The sequence below is a fragment of the Pristis pectinata genome, chromosome 35 (assembly GCF_009764475.1).
Source record: "Pristis pectinata isolate sPriPec2 chromosome 35, sPriPec2.1.pri, whole genome shotgun sequence".
Classification (NCBI taxonomy): Eukaryota; Metazoa; Chordata; class Chondrichthyes; order Rhinopristiformes; family Pristidae; genus Pristis; species Pristis pectinata.
Genome location: NC_067439.1, coordinates 15,478,624 through 15,498,989, shown reverse-complemented (window position 1 = coordinate 15,498,989; position 20,366 = coordinate 15,478,624). Strand labels below are relative to the sequence as shown.

Here is a 20,366-nt window from a genome sequence, read left to right as displayed (position 1 = left end):
TGGAGTCAGTGAGCGGGTGTGGATGGGGTGGCCATTAATCAGGCTGCTGTGTCCTGGATGGTGTCGAGCTTCTTGAGTGTTGTTGAAGCTGCCCTCACCCAGGCAAGTGGAGAGTGTTCGGTCACACTCCTGACTTGAGCCTTGTAGCTGCTGGACAGGCCTTGGGGAGTTAGGAGGTGAGTTTCTCACCACAGGATTCCCAGCCCCTGACCTTTACTTGTAGCCACAGTGTGTATGTGGCTATTCTCGGTTAATGGTAGCCCCCAGGATATTGGTAGCGGGGGATTCAGTGATGGTAATGCCCTTAAATGCCAGGGGGTGATAGCTGGATTACTTGGCCAAGGGTGATAAGGATTATTGTGGGCCATTTGATGGGTTAATTGGCCACTGTAAATTGCCCCTAGTGTGTAGGCTGGTGATGGAATCTGGGGGGAATTGATGGGAATGTGGGGAAAATGGGTTACAGGGAAAACTAGTGGGGAATGGGATTGTTCTGTCAGCTGGCAGGCACTTGATGGGCTGAATAGCCTTCTTCTACATCAGAAGGAAATGTGGAAAAGAGAGCCATTGGTTTAGCCCATGGGAACATAACGAGCAGGAGCAGGCCATTCGGCCCCTTCTGCCTGGTGTACCGTTCGGTAAGACCATGGCTGAGCTTGTATCTCAGTGCCATGTCCCTGCCTTAACCATCCTGGTTACCTTACTATTAGCTGGAGAGGGCCAGATGTACCATTCTCACCCTCTCTGGGATGTATGGAGGACAACCCCCTCATTGTAAATGTGGCCATTCCCACGATGTTCCCCAGGGTGCCAAGTCCCATCAAGCACTGCCTGCTCCACCTTTAGTTTGGGGCACTCTCATCTCTGAAGCAAGATCGTGGCTTCAGGGCCCACTCTAGAGGTTCGAGCTTAGGACACCGGCTGACTTTCAGCACAGTCCCAAGGGAGCCCCTCCCTGTCAGCACTCCCGCCTTTCGTTTCATTACCAACATTTGTCCTAAAAATATGTTCTGCTTTATTGTTATTTGTGGGAGCTTGCTGTGCACAATGGCAGCCATATTTCCTACCTTAGAACAGTGGGTTACATTCCAAAGGCCCTCTGTTGGCTATGAAGAGTGTGGGTGTATTCAGAAGTTGTGATGGACGCTTTATAAACACCTCTCCTTTCTTCCAGTACCTGGATTACAGGAGCTACACGGTCAGTGGGTGTGTGAGAGAGAATCCGGCCTTGGAGCGGGCTGTGTCCCTGGTGAACGGGATCTCCCAGTGGGTCCAATTGATGATCCTTAACAGGCCCACTCCGGCCCAGCGAGCAGAGGTCTTCACCAAGTTCATACACGTCGCTCAGGTACTAGACCTAGGGGTTGTCCCCGAGGAAGTCAGTCACCCAGGCATGTTGGTTGCTAGGCAACCTTACACATTGGGGCAACAGAGCTGGATTAAGATTCCCACGTGATCGCATCAAAAATAATTACTTTTACTCTCTGAAGAGTTGCATTTGATTAAATTAAACAGTCACAACATTCTCAACTCAGGATCTTCACAGCTCATTCTTTCTCCTGGAATCTACTGAAGCACAAAGTTAGTATTGGCCAAGTCGTCGGCATTGGTCTCAGGCAAATTCCCAGAAGGGATTTCCCCTCTGGAGGCTTCTCACTGAGTTAGGTGGAACGTTTTATCTATTAGTTCACTGGGTGTGGACATCTTACTGTCCGTGAACTGCTGAGGCACTTGAAGCTTTTCCATACAGACTGAATTACTTGACCTCTCCAGCTGTCACAATGGGATTCGAACTCACATCTCCACATCAATAGTTCTGTAAGTCTGTACCACCAGAAGCTACAGCATAGAACCAGGCCATTCATCCTCACTGGTCTGGGGCAGAGTTTGTGCCCAATGTGTTCAGGTGAGGGCCTTTCCTCTTGTGGGAGAACCTACAATGTAAGGGTCATTGTTTAAGTACAAGGGGTTGCCATTTAAGGGAAGAGGTTATTTTTCTTTCTCTCAGAGGGCAGTGAGTCTATGGACCTCTCTTCCTTGCGGTACAGTGGAAGCAAAGTCTCAGAGATTATCAAGGGGAGGGAGGCTACTGGGGGGGGGGGTAAAGGGGAATGGAGAGTTGAGATCACAGTCAGATCTCGTTGAATAGCAAGGCCTGTGCCAGCTCCTAATTCTTTCATCCACGTTGGACAATTAACTCTTTTCCCATCTTTCTCCCAGTCTCCGAAACAGGAATTGAAACAAGAACTACTTCCTGGAGCGTGTCTCTGCAGCGAGCAGTTGTAACTGGGAGATGTTCCCCCTTTCCAAAGGGGTGTGTCTTTGTTGGGAAATGCTGCCCTTTATTTCTGTCGCAATATCACAGATGATCATTTGCATCTCGGTCATCATTCTCCATTGCTGGCAAACATGTAGATGGTTGCCACATCAACCGTGAGGTCACGTATGAGCTCAACATCTGGGCGAGTCATCTCTGGGCCAGTTTTTACTTTCAGTTTTGGGGAGTTTTTTGCCATTTCTATTTGTCTTCGGTATAATTGAGTATTTTTTGTTATTGAACAAAAACGCAAAAGATGCATTTTTTTGGTACTCTCAAACATAACCAAATCTGCAACATTCACAAACATTGAGCGAGTGCATTGCCTCCCGTGGGATCGCGCGCTCTTTTGTTTTTGCCCCCTTTCTGCCCTTGCCTCTCACTCTGCAGCCCTCACACTGCTGCCCAGCCTGTCCCTTTGCCCAGCAGCCCGTGCAAGCATTTCCAAATCCACTTGAGATGTTCCTAAAGAAAAATGATCAAAGAATATGTTATTGTCAACTGTGGCAAATCACCTGTTCCCTGGGTAGGGCTTCCAAGTTTCTTTTAAACTTTTACTGTGTGAAACTGGAAAATCCAGCTCTGAGATAGTTGATGTTTCTTCATTGGGCGGCACGGTGGTGCAGCGGGTGGTGCTGCTATCTCCGAGCTCCAGGGACCCGGGGCCGATCCTGTCCTCGGGTGCTGTCTGTGTGGAGTTTGCACGCTCTCCCTGTGACCGTGTGGGTTTCCCCCAGGTGCTTCCGAAAACGCGCTGTGAATTAAAGCAGTTGATGTGCACGTGAGGGAGGATGAGTTATCGGGATGTTTGAGGGGCAACGGGGCTGATGGGATTACTCAGTGTCGGCGTGGACGCAATGGACTGATCAGTGTCCTGTCTTATAAGCAGTAAGATAGAACATAAGGTACAACAGGCTTCTGTTCCCTCACAGAAACTCCGGCTGCTCCAGAACTTCAACACACTAATGGCCGTCATCGGAGGGCTGTGTCACAGTGCCATCTCGCGTCTCAAGGAAACCAGCTCCTACCTCTCGCAGGACGTCACCAAGGTCTGTCTGTTTACTCACGGATCTGCCAATTAGCTCGAAGCTGCCTCTTGTTCAGCCAGGTCACAGGGCAACAGGGTGTCTGGGAAATAAAACCCCAAGTGGCCAAAACAGCAGGTGTGGGGGTACAGAGTTAGTCGTTAGTTTGGGACCGATGAGTAACGTATTCAGTCCAGGGTCAGGGTTAAGGAGTCTGGTGATGATACCAGAATTACCAGGGGTGGAGAATGAGCAAGAAGGTTTCTTAGGCAGAAAGGAATTCACGGTCTGGTTTCACGGACAGAGAACCGGCAGATAGAGTTTAATTTGGAAAAGTGCGAGGGAATAAACTTCAGAAGGACAAATAAAGTGATGGAATACACAATAAATCGGAGGAAGCCAAGGAACTGAGGGTAGAAAGGGCAGTGCACTGGTGCATCTGGTAGAGCCACTGTCTCATAGGTCCAGGGCTCGGTGCTGGGCCCACTGCTGTTTGCCATCTATATCAATGACTTGGATGAGAATGTACAAGGCGTGGTTAGTACATTTGCAGATGATACTAAAATAGATGCTGTCGTAGATGGTTCTCAGGATTTACAGAGGGATCTTGATCATCTGGGTAAGTGGGCCAAGGAACAGCAAATGGAGTTTAATTCGGGTAAGTGTGAGGTGTTGCATTTTGGGAAGACAGATCAGGGTAGGATTATTACTGTGAATGGCAGGGCCCTGGGGAGTGTTGTAGGACAGAAGGACCTCAGAGTACAAGTGCATGGTTCCCTGAAAGTGGTGTCACAGGTAGATAGGGTGGTGAAGAAGGCTTTTGGCACACTGGCCTTCACCGGTCAGGGGACTGAGTATAGAAGTTGGGATGTTATGTTGCAGTTGTACAAGGTGTTGGTGAGGCCACATTTGGAAAACTGTGTTCAGTTTTGGTCACCCTGCTGCGGGGAAGATGCCATTAAGCTAGAAAGAATGCAGAGGAGATTTACAAGGATGTTGCCGGGACTCGAGGGACTGAGTTATGGAGAGAGGTTGAGTAGGATGGGACTTTATTCCTTGGAGCGTAGGAGAATGAGGGGTGATATTATAGAGGTGTATAAAATCATGAGGGCCATAAACAGGGTGAATGCACACAGTATTTTTCCCAGGGTTGGGGAATCAAAAACTAGGGGAAAGGCATAATAGGAACCTGAGGGGCAAGATTTTTCACCCAGAGAGTGGTCAGTGAATGGAACGAGCTGTCAGAGGAAGTGGTTGAGGCAGGTACAATAACATCATTTCCAAAAAAGATGTATGGGTTAGGAAGTTGTGGGTGTGCTATGTTGGCGCCAGAAGCATGGCGACACTTGCGGGCTACCCCAGAACATTCTACACAAAAGATGCATTTCACTGTGTGTTTCGGTGTACATGTGACTAATAAAGATCTTATCTCATCATTTAAAGGACACTTGGACAGGTACAAGGATAGGAAAGGTTTGGAGGGATGTGGGCCAATCGCGGGCAAGCTTAGGTGGGAATCTTGGTCAGCATGGACCAGTTGGGCCGAAGGGCCTGTTTCCGTGCTGTCTGACTCTGTGACTTTATGCAACAAAGCTGGCCATCCCCTGGTAACCCTGTTCCTTTCTCTCGAATGTAGGCATTGAACGAAATGACTGAGCTCCTGTCCTCGTGCAGTAACTACAGTAACTACCGCCGTGTCTTCAGTGAGTGCACCGGGTTTAAGATCCCCATCCTCGGGGTCCATCTGAAGGATCTGGTCTCGCTGAACGAGGCGCTGCCAGACTATATCGAAGATACGAAGATAAACCTGAGCAAACTGCAACAGATGTACAGTCGCATCTCCGAGCTGACCCGAATCCAGAGCTGCACTCCCCCCTTCGAAGCCAACAAGGACCTAGTACATCTCCTGACAGTGAGTCCACCACACTAGCCTTCCAACTGGACAATCTGCTGGAAGAACCTTGGGAGAATCTGATGCAGGGTCTCAACCTGAAACATCGACAGTTCCTCTCCCCCTCACAGATGCTGCTCGACCCGCTGAGTTCCTCCAGCAGATTGTTTGTTGCTCCAGATTCCGGCATCTGCAGTCTCCTGTATCTCCTTCCAATCTGAAGTGGGCTGGTCACTAAACAAAGGACAATCCCAACCGACCCAAATCAGGGAAAGATTCTGGACAAGGAAGTGTAATGTGATTCCAAGTGCCACATTTTTACACATCATTTGGTCTCACTCTATCCAAGATATTCCCCTTGTTCTACCTATCTCTCCCCCATCTGTTTCCTCCCTTTCCAATCTGATGAAGGGTCTTGGACCTGAGGCATTAACTCTGCTTCCCTCTCCACAGATACTGCCTGACCTGCCAAGTATTTCCAGCAGTGGCCTTTAACCCAAAGCCTCTGAATTCTATCAACAGTTTACCTGTGTGGACAAGCTTTACCCACGCGTCCTGATGCCCTTAATGTCAGAACTTGTCTGATGTACTCCCGTGAACTAGCTCAGGGCGTTCGACCACGTGAAGGTTGTAATGCAAGTGGAATTTGTTGCCTGATGGTTAGGGACTCTGCTTGTGACAGAATTCTTCCCAGCAGTCTGATTTGTGAGTGACTTATGTTGAGGGAGGACTAAGGTTGGAGTTTGGTTCAAACCCAGAATCCCTAGGAGGTGTTGTTACAAAGCCCCCTCCCTGAACTGTCAGGAACATCCCAGTTTCCAAAGCAAGAAGGAAACGCCGCAGTAACCTTTCCACTGTTCATCTTAAAGATGGAGAACCCCCTCTCGTGGAAAGGGGTGAGCTTCACCTCAAGGGTTGGCTTGGGTCTAGCTTCAGGCATCCCAGAAGTTAGCAGAGTGTCCCCAGTGCCCGAGCCTGGCATCTTGGCCTCCACGTGCCAGCGGTTCTCTCCGGCCACCAGGGAACGTCCCACCACGCCGAGCCTCCACCAGTGAAACACTCCCAGACTTCACGGCAACATCGATGGCACCACATCACATGAGAGGCACCATCGGGTCAGGTGACCAAAAGCTTAATTTTAATGAAAATCGGAGTTGCACAGCTCTGACACTGGAAGTGAGCGGAAATCTTGGAGGTTGGGGCTGCAGGAGGTAGCAGTGCTGGGACTGCAGAGGATAACAGGAGATACTGAGAACGAGCTAGTTCACGGGCCCTGTAAATGTCCTGGTGTCCATCCACCAGACACAGTTCACATCTCCCGCTGCTCTCTGTGCCCTCGCCTGGTCTTTGCTGAAGTTTTTGTCCATTTCTCCCAGCTATCGCTCGACCTGTACTACACCGAGGATGAAATCTATGAGCTGTCTTACACAAAGGAGCCCAGGACTCATCGAACGGTGGTAAGTGAACCTAACACCAACATAATAGCCCCTTGAGCCTGCTCCACGCTAACCTGACTGTCTGACTGTAATCTCATCTCCCCAGTCCCCTCTACCTGTGGTAACCTTTCATCCCTCGCTGATCAAACATCTATTTGTCTTAAAAGTATTCAAAGACTTTCCCCCCACCGCTCTTTAAGGAAGAGAGCTCCGGGCTCCTGCTGAGACATAACTTCACCTCCTCTCTTTAGTTTTAAACAGTGATCCCTAGTTCCAGATCCTCCCACAAGAGGAGACGTCCCGCACCCACCCTGACCCACCCCCAGGGTTCTCGACCCGAAACGTCGACCATCCCTCTCCTCCTCGGATGCTGCTGGACCCGCTGCGTTCTGCCAGCAGTCTGTTTCTCCCCTCCCAGGATCTGCCTGATGGGGTGTGAGGGCCATGTTGGGTACGAGTGCTGTTGTGGAGCCGCAGGGTTTAGGTGGGCTGGTGATTCCACACTGTAGTTCCGGGGGCACGGTAGAACTCCAAACGTCCACTAATCCGACGATCGGGAGATCCCAGTGGTTTGGCATCTGGCTCACCAGGTGCTGATTTACACACCATGCCTTCAGTTGCTGAGATTCCTTAAAGCTAGCCCTGGATCTACTTCCAACACTCCTTGGAATCCTACTGAGTCCACCAGAAAACGTATGCTTACACTGTGTAACTCTATTAGGTGTGTGTGGGAGTGTTAATACGATAATGTCCGCTAGTCAGTCTGCTCCTCCAGCAAGGCCGGTTAGTGGACAATAGTTGACTTACTCTCTCAATATCCACAACCATTGATCCAGACTCTGCTTCCACCTCTCTCTGAGGACCAAATTTCCAAAGACTCATGACCCTCGGCCGTGCAGTGAGAAGGAGCATTGCACACGGAGAAACCACAGGGTTTCTGCTGGTACACCCCCAGAATGTCAGCGAGAGACGGACACAGCTCTCCGGCGCTGGTCATTGACGCCATGTCGGTGAGGAGTTTCAGTAGATCAGGAGATCTCCGCCCAAATTCACCATCTTACGTTGGTTGGAATTTGAAGCTTTCTGGCTAATATAGAGTGAAGTATTCCACAGCAGTGGCACAGCAGGTCATGCTGCTGCCTCCCAGCCCCAGTGACCCAGGTTCGATCCTGACCTCGGGTGCTGTCTGTGTGGAGCTTGCACATTCTCCCTGCGACCGTGTGGGTTTCTCCCAGGTGCTCTGGTTTCCTTCCACGCTCCAAAGACGTGCAGGTTGGTGAATTAAATTTCCCCTGAGAGATAGAATCTGGGGGGAGTTAATGAAATATCAGGAGAATAAAATGGGATCAGTGTAAATGGGTGTTTTATGGTTGGTGCAGACACACTGCGCTGAAGGGACATCGACAGACTCTCCCACACCTGGGAAAGGTTGTGCCGGACATGGTGTCTGGGTGTTCTGAGCTGCCGTAACACTGCTCCCATTGTTTGCCCCTGGTCTCTGGCCGAGAGAGTTGGAGAGGGGCCTGAAACATCCTTGAAACATGTTTCTGTCCTCTGGATCGCCTGCTGTCTCAGAGTTCTGAATACAGCTCTTGTTTGTGTGTGTGTGTGTGTGTGTGTGTGTGTGTGTGTGTGTGTGGTCACTGTGTGTGTGTGAGTGTGTGTGTGTGTGTGTGTGGTCACTGTGTGTGTGTGAGTGTGTGTGTGTGTGTGTGTGTTTGAGTGTGTGTGTGGTCACAGTGAGCGTGTGTGTGTCCTAGCCACTCCCCAGCCTCCAGCACCGCTGACAGTGGACCCGTCCCCTCTCTGTTTCCAGACAGTCCCCCCCTGCAAACCGCCTGTGGTTGTTGACTGGGCCTCAGGAGTGGCCCCAAAGCTCGACGCCCTGACCATCAGCAAGCACGTGCGGCAGCTGGTCGACGTAAGTACCCGAGAACCGACCGTGATGTCAGCACCGTCAGTGCGATCAGGCAACGGACCTGTTTGGTGAGGGGTTAGTGGGGGTGGGAGGTGTGAATATGGTTCGAGGGAAATAAGAGATTGTCGCTGGGAGATGTGGAGAAACCGATGGATCTGGGTGAGGCAGGCTGCTGATCTCCAACGTCAGAGACCCTTCCATGGAAGGATACACTACAGAGCTTGTGTGCCGGCCTTGGTGAGAACCCAAAGTGTCCACTGGTGATCCTCAAACGTCGAGTGGATGAAAGGCTTCCCACCCTCCCTCACCCACAGGATTCGGCTCGCCAGTGGAGTCACCTTTCACCAGCTCCTGATCGGCTGACGTGGGGACGGGGGTGCTCTGGGGCCATCCAGGGAATCTCCTTTCACCATCTCAGCTCCTGATCGGCTCACATGGGGATGGGGGTGCTCTGGGGCTATCCAGATGGTCCCTTCCCTCCTCTGGCCCTGCAGGAAGATGCTCAGTTACCCCTGATGCCCTGGTTGCCCCCACTGTCATGGTCTGCGGGTGCATCTTCCACAGTTCCCTGGCCGTGCTCACTGAGGTACTGGTGACTACCTGGGCTCCGGGGAGGTGACAGCCTTTGTCTCACAGCAGTGTTCCCAGAGTCTGATACCCTCTGATTCCACTTACTTTCTCCTGGGCTCTCTCCAGCACCAGCCGGCACGGACAAGCTGTTGGTGGTCCGCTGTATGAGGGTCCCGGTGATGGTTCTGCCAGGGTGCTGAGGAGAGGGGGATGGGTGTGGGCTCAGGAGGTGCAATGTTAGGGTGTGTTTCCATCCATGAAGGACGCACACTTCACAAATGGTGTTACCAAGGAAACAATTCACGGGTTCACAGCGGTCACACTGCGGGACACTTGATGGCTGCTTCATCTCAGGGTTTTGGAGCCTTGGAGACAAGGAAATGACCTGAATCATTTTGTTATGAATTGGCCTGTGAAAGACAAATTAAGTCAACGTGCTCGATCACACCTGGACCCAAGAGTGTCCTTCAAGCCATTCCCAGCCATTCCCTCACAGTGATCCGACTACCCCATCTCACCAGCCTCCTCCATCTCTGAAGCCCACCAAGATATTGACCATCACTCCACCACTGACTGTCAGCCGACAAGTCCCAGAGCTTTGAATTTCCATCCATAAACTGCTCCTCACTGTTCCTTTCCTCCTTTCGGGAACACCTAAAGAAGGTAACCCTTTGAACAAATCTTTGGTCAACTTCCCTCTTATCTCCTCACATAGCTCAATGATAGTTTTTTTTTAGAGTCATGGAGCACTACAGCACAGAGCCCTTCGGCCCATCTAGTCCTGGTTTTCTGCCTAGCCCCAACTACCTGCACCCGGACCATATCCCTCCAAACTCCTCCCATCCACGCACCCATCCAAACTTCTCTTAAATGTTACAATTGAACCCGCATCCACCACTTCCGCTGGCAGCTCGTTCCACACCCGCACCACCTCTGAGTGAAGTAGTTCCCCCTCAGATTCCCCTTAAATATTTCACCTTTCACCCTAAACCTATGACCTCTAGTTCTAGACTCACCTAACCTAGGGGAAAAAGCCTGTATTTGAACTGATCTACACCCGTCATAATTTTGTATACCTCTGTAAGATCTCCCTCATTCTCCTGCGCTCCAGGGAATAAAATCCTAACCTACTCAACCTCTCCCTATAACTCAGGTCCTCAAGTCCCGGCAACATCCGCGTAAATTTTCTCTGCACTCTTTCCTGTAGGTAGGTGACCAGAACTGCACACAATATTCTACATTTGGCCTCACCAATGTCTTATATAACTTCAACATAACATCCCAACTCCTGTACTCAAGGCCCTGATTGATGAAGGCCAAAGTGCCAACAGCTCTCTTTACGACCCTATCTACCTGTGATGCCACTTTCAAGGAACTACGGATCTGTGTTCCCAGGTCCCTTTGTTCTACCGCACACCTCAGAGCCCTACCATTCACTGTGTAAGTCTTACCCTGGTTTGTCCTCCCAAAGTGCATCACCTCACACTTGTCTGCATTAAATTCCATCTGCCATTTCTCAGCCCATTTTCCCAGCTGGTCCAGATCACTTTACAAGCTTTGATAGCCTTCCTCGCTGTCCACTACACTCCCAATCTTGGTGTCATCTGCAAAATTGCTGATCTAGTTTACCACATTATCATCTAAATCATTAATATTGATGATAGACAACAGCGGACCGAGCACCGATCCCTGCGGCACACGACCAGTCACGGGCCTCCACTCTCTGGCTTCTCTCGCTGAGCCAACATTGAACCCAATTGACTACTTCATCCTGAATGCCAAGCAACTTAACCTTCTGGAGCAGCTTCCCATGTGGGACTTTGTCAAAGGCCTTGCTAAAGTCCATGTAGGCAACGTCCACCGCCTTTCCTTCATTAACCTTCCTGGTAACCTCGTCAAAAAACTCTATTGGATTGGTTAGACGTGACCTGCCACGCACAAAGCCATGCTGACTATCCCTAATCAGGCCCTGTTTATCCAAATACTTATATATCCTGTCCCTCAAAATACCTTCCAATAATTTACCCACGTCTGACATCAGGCTCACTGACCTATAATTTCCTGGCTTATTCTTAGAACCTTTCTTGAATAATGACACAACATTAGCTCTCCTCCAGTCCTCCGGCACCTCACCCGTGGGTAAGAACGTTTTAAATATCTCTGCCAGGGCCCCTGCAATTTCTGCACTAGCCTCCCACAAGGTCAGAGGGGACACCTCATCAGGCCCTTGTATGAAACATCTTGAGAAGAAACTTAGGATGTTTTTGCTCTGTTGAAGGTGCTATATACATGCTGGTTGTTGTTGTATCCTAGTTGAATTATTGATGTGTGTGTCCTGGGGAGAGAGTGGATGTGGATAGATTACAGGAGCTGGCATGGTGCCTCAGTAGTTCAGTGAGGGCTAAACATCGCATCTAGCTGAGGCAAGGTCCTTTCTGCAATAAACACAGATGACGCTGGAAATTCCCAGCCGGTCAGCCTGCATCTCTGGAGAGAGAAACAGAGTTCGAGCCAATCTAATAGAGACCTGAGAGGTTCCATGTAGAAGCCTCTGACGAAGGGTCTTCGACCAGAAATGTTTACTCCATTTCTCTTTCCACAGGTATCTTGTTTTGTTTCAGATTTCCAGCACTTGCGGTGTTTGTTTGCAAGAGAGAAAACCAGTTATTGTTCAGCTGCAGAGAGGATGGGAAGGGGGTGGATCAGGACAAAGGAATTATCTGAAAATGTAGATGGGTCAGTTAGTAAGTTCACAGATAACACAGAGAGTGGTGGGATTGTGGACAGTGTGGAGGGCTGTCACAGCAGAATATAAATCAGTTATAGATATGGACAGAGAAGTGGCAGATGGAGTTTAACCTGAGCAAGTGTGAGGTGTTGCGCTTTGGGAGGTCAAATGTAAGGGGAAAATATACAGTTATTGGTAGGACCTTTAAGAGCACTGATGTACAGAGGGATCTTGGGATCCAAGTCCATAGCTCCATGAAAGTGGCCACGCAAGTAGACAGGGTGGTAAAGAAGGCGTGCGGCATGTTGTCTTCGTCAGTCGGGGCACTGAGTATAAAAATAAGGAAGTCTTGCTGCAGATGTATAAAACTTCGGTCAAGCTGCACTTGGAGCACCATGTGCAGTTCTGGTCGCCCCGTTACAGGAAGGATGTGGAGGCTTTGGAGAGGGTGCAGAAGACGTTCACCAGGATGCTGCCTGGATTAGAGGGTATGAGCTATAAGGAGAGATTGGGCAGACTTGGGTTTTCTCTGGAACGACGGAGGCCGAGGGAGGACATGAGAGAAGTTTATAAAATAATGAGAGGCACAGACAGAGTAGATAGCTGGGATCTTTTTCCCAGGGTTGAAATGTCAAATAATAGAAGACATGCATTTAAGGTGAGAGGGGGAAAGCTTTTCTGTTAAAACACAGAGAGCGGTGGGTGCCTGGAATGTGCTGCCAGGGGTGGGGGTGGAGGCAGATACAATTGAGGAGTTTCAGAGTCTTTTAGGTAGGCTCATGGATGTGGATGGAGGAATATGGGTCATGGGCAGGCAGAAGGTATTTAGTTTAATTTGACATCGGAGTCGGCACAGACACTGTGGGCCGAAGGGCCTGTCCCTGTTCTGTCCTATTCCAGGTTCTCCCTCCTCAGGATGAGGCCAGTGTTGCTCTGGGGATAAGCTGCTGATGAAGTTATCTCGTGGACAGGGTCATGAGGGCAGCTGGAGAGGGGGACACAATCAACGGAGTGTCAAAGCCATGAAATTCGGCGGTGAAGGAAATGCCCACTAGGACAGGTAGTGCAAGGGGGAGAGGAAAGCTGAGCCAGCAGATGACCCGTGGCAGAACTGGAAGAGAAAATGCCGGAAATATTCAGCAGATCGGGCAGCATCCTTTAATATTGATCAGTGTGACTGGCTTTCAGCTGTGGGTTACCCTAACAACATGAATAAAACAGCCATAGGAAAGCTGGGAGAATATTTGAAGTGAATGAGTTAAAAACAGCTTGCATTTATATAGCACCTACCTCATGGTGAAACATTGCAGCAAGTGCATTAGCAAACCAGCTTCAGCAGTGAGGCACAGAGATGTGAGGACGGTGCCGAGGTAGGTCACCGGTGGGTTGAAGTAAGATGTGGGATAAGGAGGCTTAGGAGGGGATGGGGAGTGTGGGAATTGGGGCAGGAAGAGGTTGCTGGGATAGAGAGTGGCCCTGGAGGGATTAAACATAGAAACCAAGGAAATAGGAGCAGCAGGAGGCCATTCAGGCCCTCGTCCCTGCTGTACCACGATCGTGGCTGCTCATCCACCGGCGCCCAGTTCCCTCCCCCTCCCCATATCCCTTCGTCCTTTGGACTGGGAGACAAGGATTGGAATTTCGAAACTGAGACACATGAGTGAAGGACCAAAGGACGGTGCTAGGGTCCAACCGTCAGCGGAAGGGCCCACAGCTCCTCAATTCTCCTCTCAGTGAGAGCTCGGGATTCCCTGCTCCGTCATAACTTGGGTCACTGGATCTCCCTCCTGTACACTGCAGACTTGGGCTCCTGGTGTGTCCTTCGTAGTATAAAACTGGGCATTTACAGGAGAGAAACATCACTGAACCATGCAGCCTTCTGAAACTGGATTTCACCAGGTTAGGCTGAGGCTTAGAAATTTAACATTTCTTTAACATAGAAATGTTAAATCCCAAAAGCAAATTGTTGGAAATCTGAAGTATAACCAGAAACTGCTGGAAACACTTAGCAAGTCAGGCGGCATCTGTGGGGAGGGAAACAGCCAACATTTCAGCTTGCAGAGCCTTGCAGCTGGTGGTGTGATATTGTCCTGACACTTTCCTCTCTCACCCTTTAGTCCGTATTTAAAAACTACGACCATGATCAAGATGGTTACATTTCCCAGGAAGAGTTTGAAAAAATCGCTGCTAGTTTTCCATTTTCCGTCTTCATCTTTGACAAAGATCGGTAAGTTGGACACCCTGTTTCCTTTGTACACTGTCTGAATGTTCACTCTGCCCTGCGAAGCCCATTTGACAGTGCTCATGTCTCATTGGGTTAATCAGCAGTGGCTCATTGGACTTGGGGTGTTTGCAGTTTTGTTGGGGTTGATAGTCTCCAGAAGGACTTCCCGTAAACCAGTCCCCTGCGCGGAATTAATGCGCACTCAAACTTCCTGGACCTGTCGAGCTGAGTTCAGCCGATTTGGGTCTGTGTCCACTGGTGGTGAAGAGGCGTCAATTCAAGGTGTGGGAGTCCTATGACATTGATGCCGCTATTCTTCCCTGCAGTAGAGTCATAGAGTAATACAGCGCGGAATCAGGCCCTTCGGCCCATCTGGTCAATGCTGACCAAGACACCCATGTAAGCTCATCCCATTTCCCCACATTTGGCCCATATCCCTCTCAACCTTTCCTATCTGTGTACCTGTCCAAGTGTCTTTTTAAATGTTGTTAATGTACCTGCCTCAGCCACGTCCTCTGGCAGCTCATTCCACATATTAACCACCCTCTGGGTGAAAAAGTTGCCCCTCAGATTCCCATTAAATCTCCCCCCTCTCACCTTAAACCTATGCCCTCTAGTTCTTGATTCCCCAACCCTGGGAAAAATGACAGTGTGCGTTCACCCTGTCTGAGCCCCTCACGATTTTATACACCTCTATAAGGTCACCCCTCAGTCTCCTACACTCCAGTGGATAAAGTCCCAGCCTGGGAGATGTGGTGAATGGGGGTGGTACAGTTCAGGTTGGTGACTACATTGTACTGAATGCAGCCACAGTGGACGGCACGGTGGCGCAGCGGGTAGTGCCGCCGCCTCACAGCTCTAGTGGCCCAGGTTCAGTCCTGACTTCTGGTGCTGTCTGTGTGGAGTTTGCACGTTCTCCCCGTGGGTCTCCCCCGGGCGCTGTGGTTTCCTTCCACATCTCGACGACGTGCAGCTTGGAGAGTTAATTGGCCACTGTAAATTGCCTCTGGTGTGTGGCTGAGGGGTAGGATCTGGGGGGAGTTGATGGGAATGTGGAGAGAATAAAACAGGATCAGTGTGAGTGGGTGGTTGATGGTCGGCACGGACTCGGTGGGCCGAAGGGCCTGTTTCCGTGCTGTATGACTCCTACGGTATTCTGAAAAGGCAGGGACGGGATTAACTGGAAGGCCACAGATGGTTGGTGTGGGCTCGATGGCTGGCTGGGGCTTATTTGTGGTAATGGTTCTGTGATTGTATAACGGGCCAATGACGCTGGTGGTTTCATTGCAGCAAGGGGCTGATAAGTCGGGAAGAGATCACCGCCTATTTCCTGAGAGGCAGTTCCATCTGCTCCAAGCTGTCCCTTGGCTTCCTCCACAACTTCCAGGAGAACACATACAAGAAGCCAACCTCTGTGACAACTGCACGGGATTTGTAAGTCGAAGGAGAGGTTAAAGGGTAAAGGGCGGACGGCCGTGATTTGTAGGGGCAGAGAACCGGGGGAACAGTGGTTCTTGCTGCCAGGGTTAAGGGATAAAGGCCGTGAGGACAGAGGTTAAAGGGTAAAAAGTGGAAACTGTTAACTGAGGCCGAGACATGAGATATAGCTGGTGAGCCGTTGGCAGAGATCATACACCAACGCTGTCGACGCCTCTGCCCAGTTTGTACCAAGTTTTGATGGTTAATTAAACGCCAGTGATGAATCATTCATGTAGTTCTCCAGCAACGGTTTCCTCTACAGGTGCTCCCCAGGTAACGAGCGGCCCCTCCACGTGAATGCTTTCCCCGTGCCTGCTCGCTCTCCTGTCACCGCTGTTTGTGCGATCTGACTTACAAACAGTTGGGGTTACGAACATTTCTCGGGAGCAGAACCCTGTCGTAACCTGGGGACGGCCTGTATTTAATATCAAGTACACGACATACTGATATGTTTAAAGATATTTATGGTTATTCTCAGTCTAAATGTAATTCTCTCTTTTTCTTTACAGCTCTGGGGTGTCATTAAGCAAGGATACAGGTGTCAGGGTAAGGAAAGCCTCTCCATTGTCCTTTATCGGTCACTCTGGTGCTTCTGGTGAAAAGTGCTGGAACCTCACCGCCTGCTTTGAGCAGTTTGATGCTTTCCCCAAGAGTTTAGTGGCTGGTGCAGTGTTCACAAGATCACCAGACAAGGGAGCAGAAGTAGACCATTCGGCCCATCGAGTCTGCTCCAAGGAAAAGGGAAAAAAGAAAAAGAAATGAGAAATTGGGGGGGGGGGGGCACAAAAAAAAACACTATTCTAACCCCAATTTCCAGCCATATCCCCATATCCCTTGATACCCCGACTATTTAGATATCTACCTATCTCTTCCTTAAATGCCTCCAATGATCTGGCCTCCACTGCTGTACATGGCAAGGAATTCCACAAATTCACCACCGTCTGGCTAAAGAAATTTCTCCTCATCTCTTTTTAAACCTGTACCCTCTAATTCTAAGATTATGCCCTCTGGTCCTGGACTCACCCACCAAGGGAAACAGCTTGGCCACATCTACTCTGTCCAGTCCTTTCAACATTCTAAACATCTCTATGAGGTCCCCTCTCATTCTTCTGTACTCCAGTGACTACAGTCCAAGAGCCAAAAAACGCTCATCATACGTAAGCCCTTTCATTCCGGAATCATCCTCGTAAATCGCTGAACCCTCTCCAATATCAGTACATCTTTCCTAAGATATGGGGCCCAAACCTGTGCACAGTATTCCAAATGAGGCCTCACTAGTGCCCCGTAGAGCCTCATCAACACTTCCTTACTTTTATATACTATACCTCTCGAAATGAATGCCAACATAGCATTCGCTTTCTTTACCACCGGCCCGACCGGCAGGTATCCTGCACGAGTACCCCCAAGTCCCTTTGTACTTCCGTACTTTGGAATTTCTCTCCTTTCTATATAATAATCTGCCCGTTTATTTCTGTTTCCAAGTGTACAACGGCACATTTCTCAACATTGAATCTCATCTGCCATTTCCTTGCCCATTCTCCTAAACTATCTAGGTCCTCTCTGCAACCTTCCTGTCTCTTTCAATACTCCCTACTCCTCCACCTATCTTGGTGTCATCCGCAAACTTAGCACAAAACATTTACTCCATCGTCCAAATTGTTAATGACAAGGTAAAAAAGAAGTGGCCCCAACACCAACCCCTGCGGAACACACCACTAGTAACCGGTAGCCAACCAGAACGAGATCCTTATATTTCCACCCTTTGCTTCCTGCCAACCAGCCAATGCTCCACCCATTCTGTTATCCTACCTGTAATTCCATGACCTCTCATCTTATCAATCAGTCCCTTATGTGGCACCTTGTCGAAGGCCTTTTGAAAGTCTAATACACAACATCCACAGCCTCTCCCTATCCACCCTACCTGAGATTTCTTCAAAAACTCAATAGGTTGGTCAGGCAGGATCTTCCCTTCACAAAACCATGTTGGCTAGGACCTATCTTACCTTGCACCTCTAGGTGTTGGATCGGGCAGGAATGGAGATTCCGGGTTGGACCTGGATTGCTTGGGATTGGCTTTTATTTAAAATCAATTTAAAGCTGGTGAACCACAGGCAAGGCCGGGTGTTAAGTGCCTGTCCGTAATTGCCCTGAGAGGGTGTGTGGTGAGTTGCCCTTTTGACCCACTTCAGTTCTTCTGGTGAAGATGTTCCCACAGAGCTGTTAGGGAGGGAGTCTCCAGGATTTAGACCCGGTGATGGTAAAGGATAGGATGCGTTGTGACTTGCAGGGAACCCTGTACCTGCTTTGTGCCGGTAGAGGTTGTGGGTTTGGGAGGTGCAATCAGAGTAGCTTCAGTGAGGAACTGCAGTGCATTTTGCAGACAGCACCCACTGCAGCCACTGTGCGCTGATGGCGCAGGGAATGAATGTTTCGGGCAGTAGATGAGATGCTGGTCACGTGGGCAACTTTGTCCTGGGTAGCGTCGAGTTTCTTGAATGTTGTTAGTTCACCAAGGCAAACGGAAGGTATCCCATCATTGCTGCTGATAGGTGCCTCGTATTTGTTGGGAAGGTTCTGGGGTATCAGGAGGTGAGTCACTCACCGCAGGACACCCAGCCGCTCTTGTAGCCAGAGTACTACGTGGTTGCAAAAAGCAAACTGTTGGAGGAACCCAACAGGTCGAGCAGCATCTGTTGAGGCAGAGGGATGGTCAATGTTTTGGGTCGAGGACCCTGCATCGGGACTGAGAGTATAGAGGGGGGAGAGGGAGGGGTGGGGGGTAACACAAGAGGCTATGACACAAGAGGCTGCAGATGCTGGAATCGGAGACGTGAGGCAGGTGACAGGTGGACCCAGGTGGGGAGAGGAGGAACAATACTGGGTGGTGGGGACATGCTGAGGACAAGTCAGAAAGAGAGGGAAAGGAGCACAAGGGGGAGGGTTACCTGAAACTAGAAACTCCAATGTTCATACCACTGGGTTGGAGACCACCCAGGCGGGTGTTGTTCTTCGAGTTGGCTTTCAATTAAATTTTTCCTCCATTTCCCCACTTCTGCTCTCAGCCCCACCTCCCCCCAGACGGAAGGGAGGTGAGTTCCCCTCGTCCTCACCTTTCACCCACCAGCACGTCCCTCCTTCGTCCTTCCCGCCAGCTGCAACGCAAGCCCACCGGAAGTCACCCCTTTCCGCAGGGACCACTCTCTCCCTGACTTCCTGGTCCACTCATCCCTCCCCACGCACCCCTCCCTGACCACAGGCACTCTCCCCCGTAACCGAAAGAGGTGCAACACCTGTCCCGACACCTCCTCCCTCACGGCACCTCGAGAGCCCTTCCAGGTGAGGCAGACATTGACATGCACCTCCTCCAACTTGGTCCTCTCAATGTGCCCGAATTACATGGTTGGTCCAGTTGAGCTTCTGGCCGCAGGTGACCACAGGGATGTTGAGGGTGTGAGCCCGCCCGGTGTGGACGTGGTGAGACGGGAGGCCACGGTTCTGGGCCCTGTGATGCTATGAGAGTAGGCAGGCAGCTTTAGTGTCGGGGTGGGGTTGATTGGGAGCTGGTGTAGGAGCGGTGTGGCAGGTGAGCGGGGTGTGGGGCAAATAAGTGCAATGTAGGGAAAGCTTTACTTGCCCCGAAGAAGAGGGAGATCGACGATGGAAGAGTGACTGTGGGTGAGTCAGGCAGCGAGACCACTCGGGGCTGAGGGGACGGAGTGACTGTGGAGGGGAACCGAGGGAGATGGAGTTGGGGAGGAGAATTCCACTGGAAGAGAATCCCAGTCTTTCCTTGCCCCACAATAATCATTTCCGATGTATTACACCACACACGGCACAGTCTGGAGCTTGCGTATTAAAAGGAGTGCACCCTTTTGAGCAGCAGGTGCTTTGACCCCGCCCCCCCGAGTGGCAGCGGGTAGTGGGTTGGCACTGACGGATCAGTGTGTCCCCACTGGTACCACTCCACAATTCAGGAGTCCACAAGCTTCAAATCCTCTCCCTGCATCATTGCCGGAGGAATGGAGGATCAGGGAGCAAGCCCTGGGATGTGCAGCAATAGGACACAGAACACTACAGCACAGAACAGGCCCTTCGGCCCACAATGTTGTGCTGACATTTTATCCTGCTCTCAGATCTATCTAACCCCTCCCTCCCACATAGCCCCCTATTTTTCTATCATTCGTGTGTCTATCTGACAGTCTTTTAAATGTCCCTAATGTATCTGCCCCCACAACCTCTGCAGGCAGTGCGTTCCACGCACCCACCACTCTATGTGTAAAAAAACTTACCCCTGACATCCCCCGTATACCTTGTTTCCAATCACCTTAAAATTATGTCCCCTCGTGTTAGCCATTGTTGCACTGGGAAAAAGTCTCCGACTGTCCACTCGATCTATGCCTCTTATCATCTTGTACACCTCTATCAAGTCACCTCTCATCCTCCTCCTCTCCAAAGAGAAAAGCCCGAGCTCACTCAACCTATCCTCATAAGACATGCTCTCCAATCCAGGCAACATCCTGGTAAATCTCCTCTGCACCCTCTCTAAAACTTCCACATCCTTTCTATAATGAGGTGACCAGAACTGAACGCAATACTCCAAGTGTGGTCTGACCAGAGTTCTATAGAGCTGCAACATCACCTTGTGGCTCTTGAACTCAATACCCCGACTAATGAAGGCCAACACTCCATACGCCTTCTTAACAACCCTATCGAACTGTGTGGCAACCTTGAGGGATCTATGGACGTGGACCCCAAGATCCCTCTGTTCCTCCACACTG

At 50.3% G+C, this 20,366-nt stretch overlaps 2 protein-coding genes across 6 annotated transcripts in view; one reads left to right on the top strand and one right to left on the bottom strand.

The window, feature by feature from the left end:
- The window catches only part of LOC127586454 (protein FAM98A-like), a 108,828-nt gene that overhangs the window by 40,610 nt on the left and 47,852 nt on the right, over positions 1-20,366 (bottom strand). The gene's annotated exons all lie outside the window — the stretch shown is intronic.
- Positions 1-20,366, top strand: part of rasgrp4 (RAS guanyl releasing protein 4) — a 223,122-nt gene that overhangs the window by 184,784 nt on the left and 17,972 nt on the right. The window contains exon 14 of one of the 4 annotated variants that reach the window (XM_052044432.1): positions 16,098-16,134. The exons of the other annotated variants lie outside the window; for them this stretch is intronic. Within the exon in view, the coding sequence (XP_051900392.1) occupies positions 16,098-16,134 (37 nt within the window). The remainder of the gene's footprint in view (positions 1-16,097; positions 16,135-20,366) is intronic. 4 annotated transcript variants of the gene reach the window in all.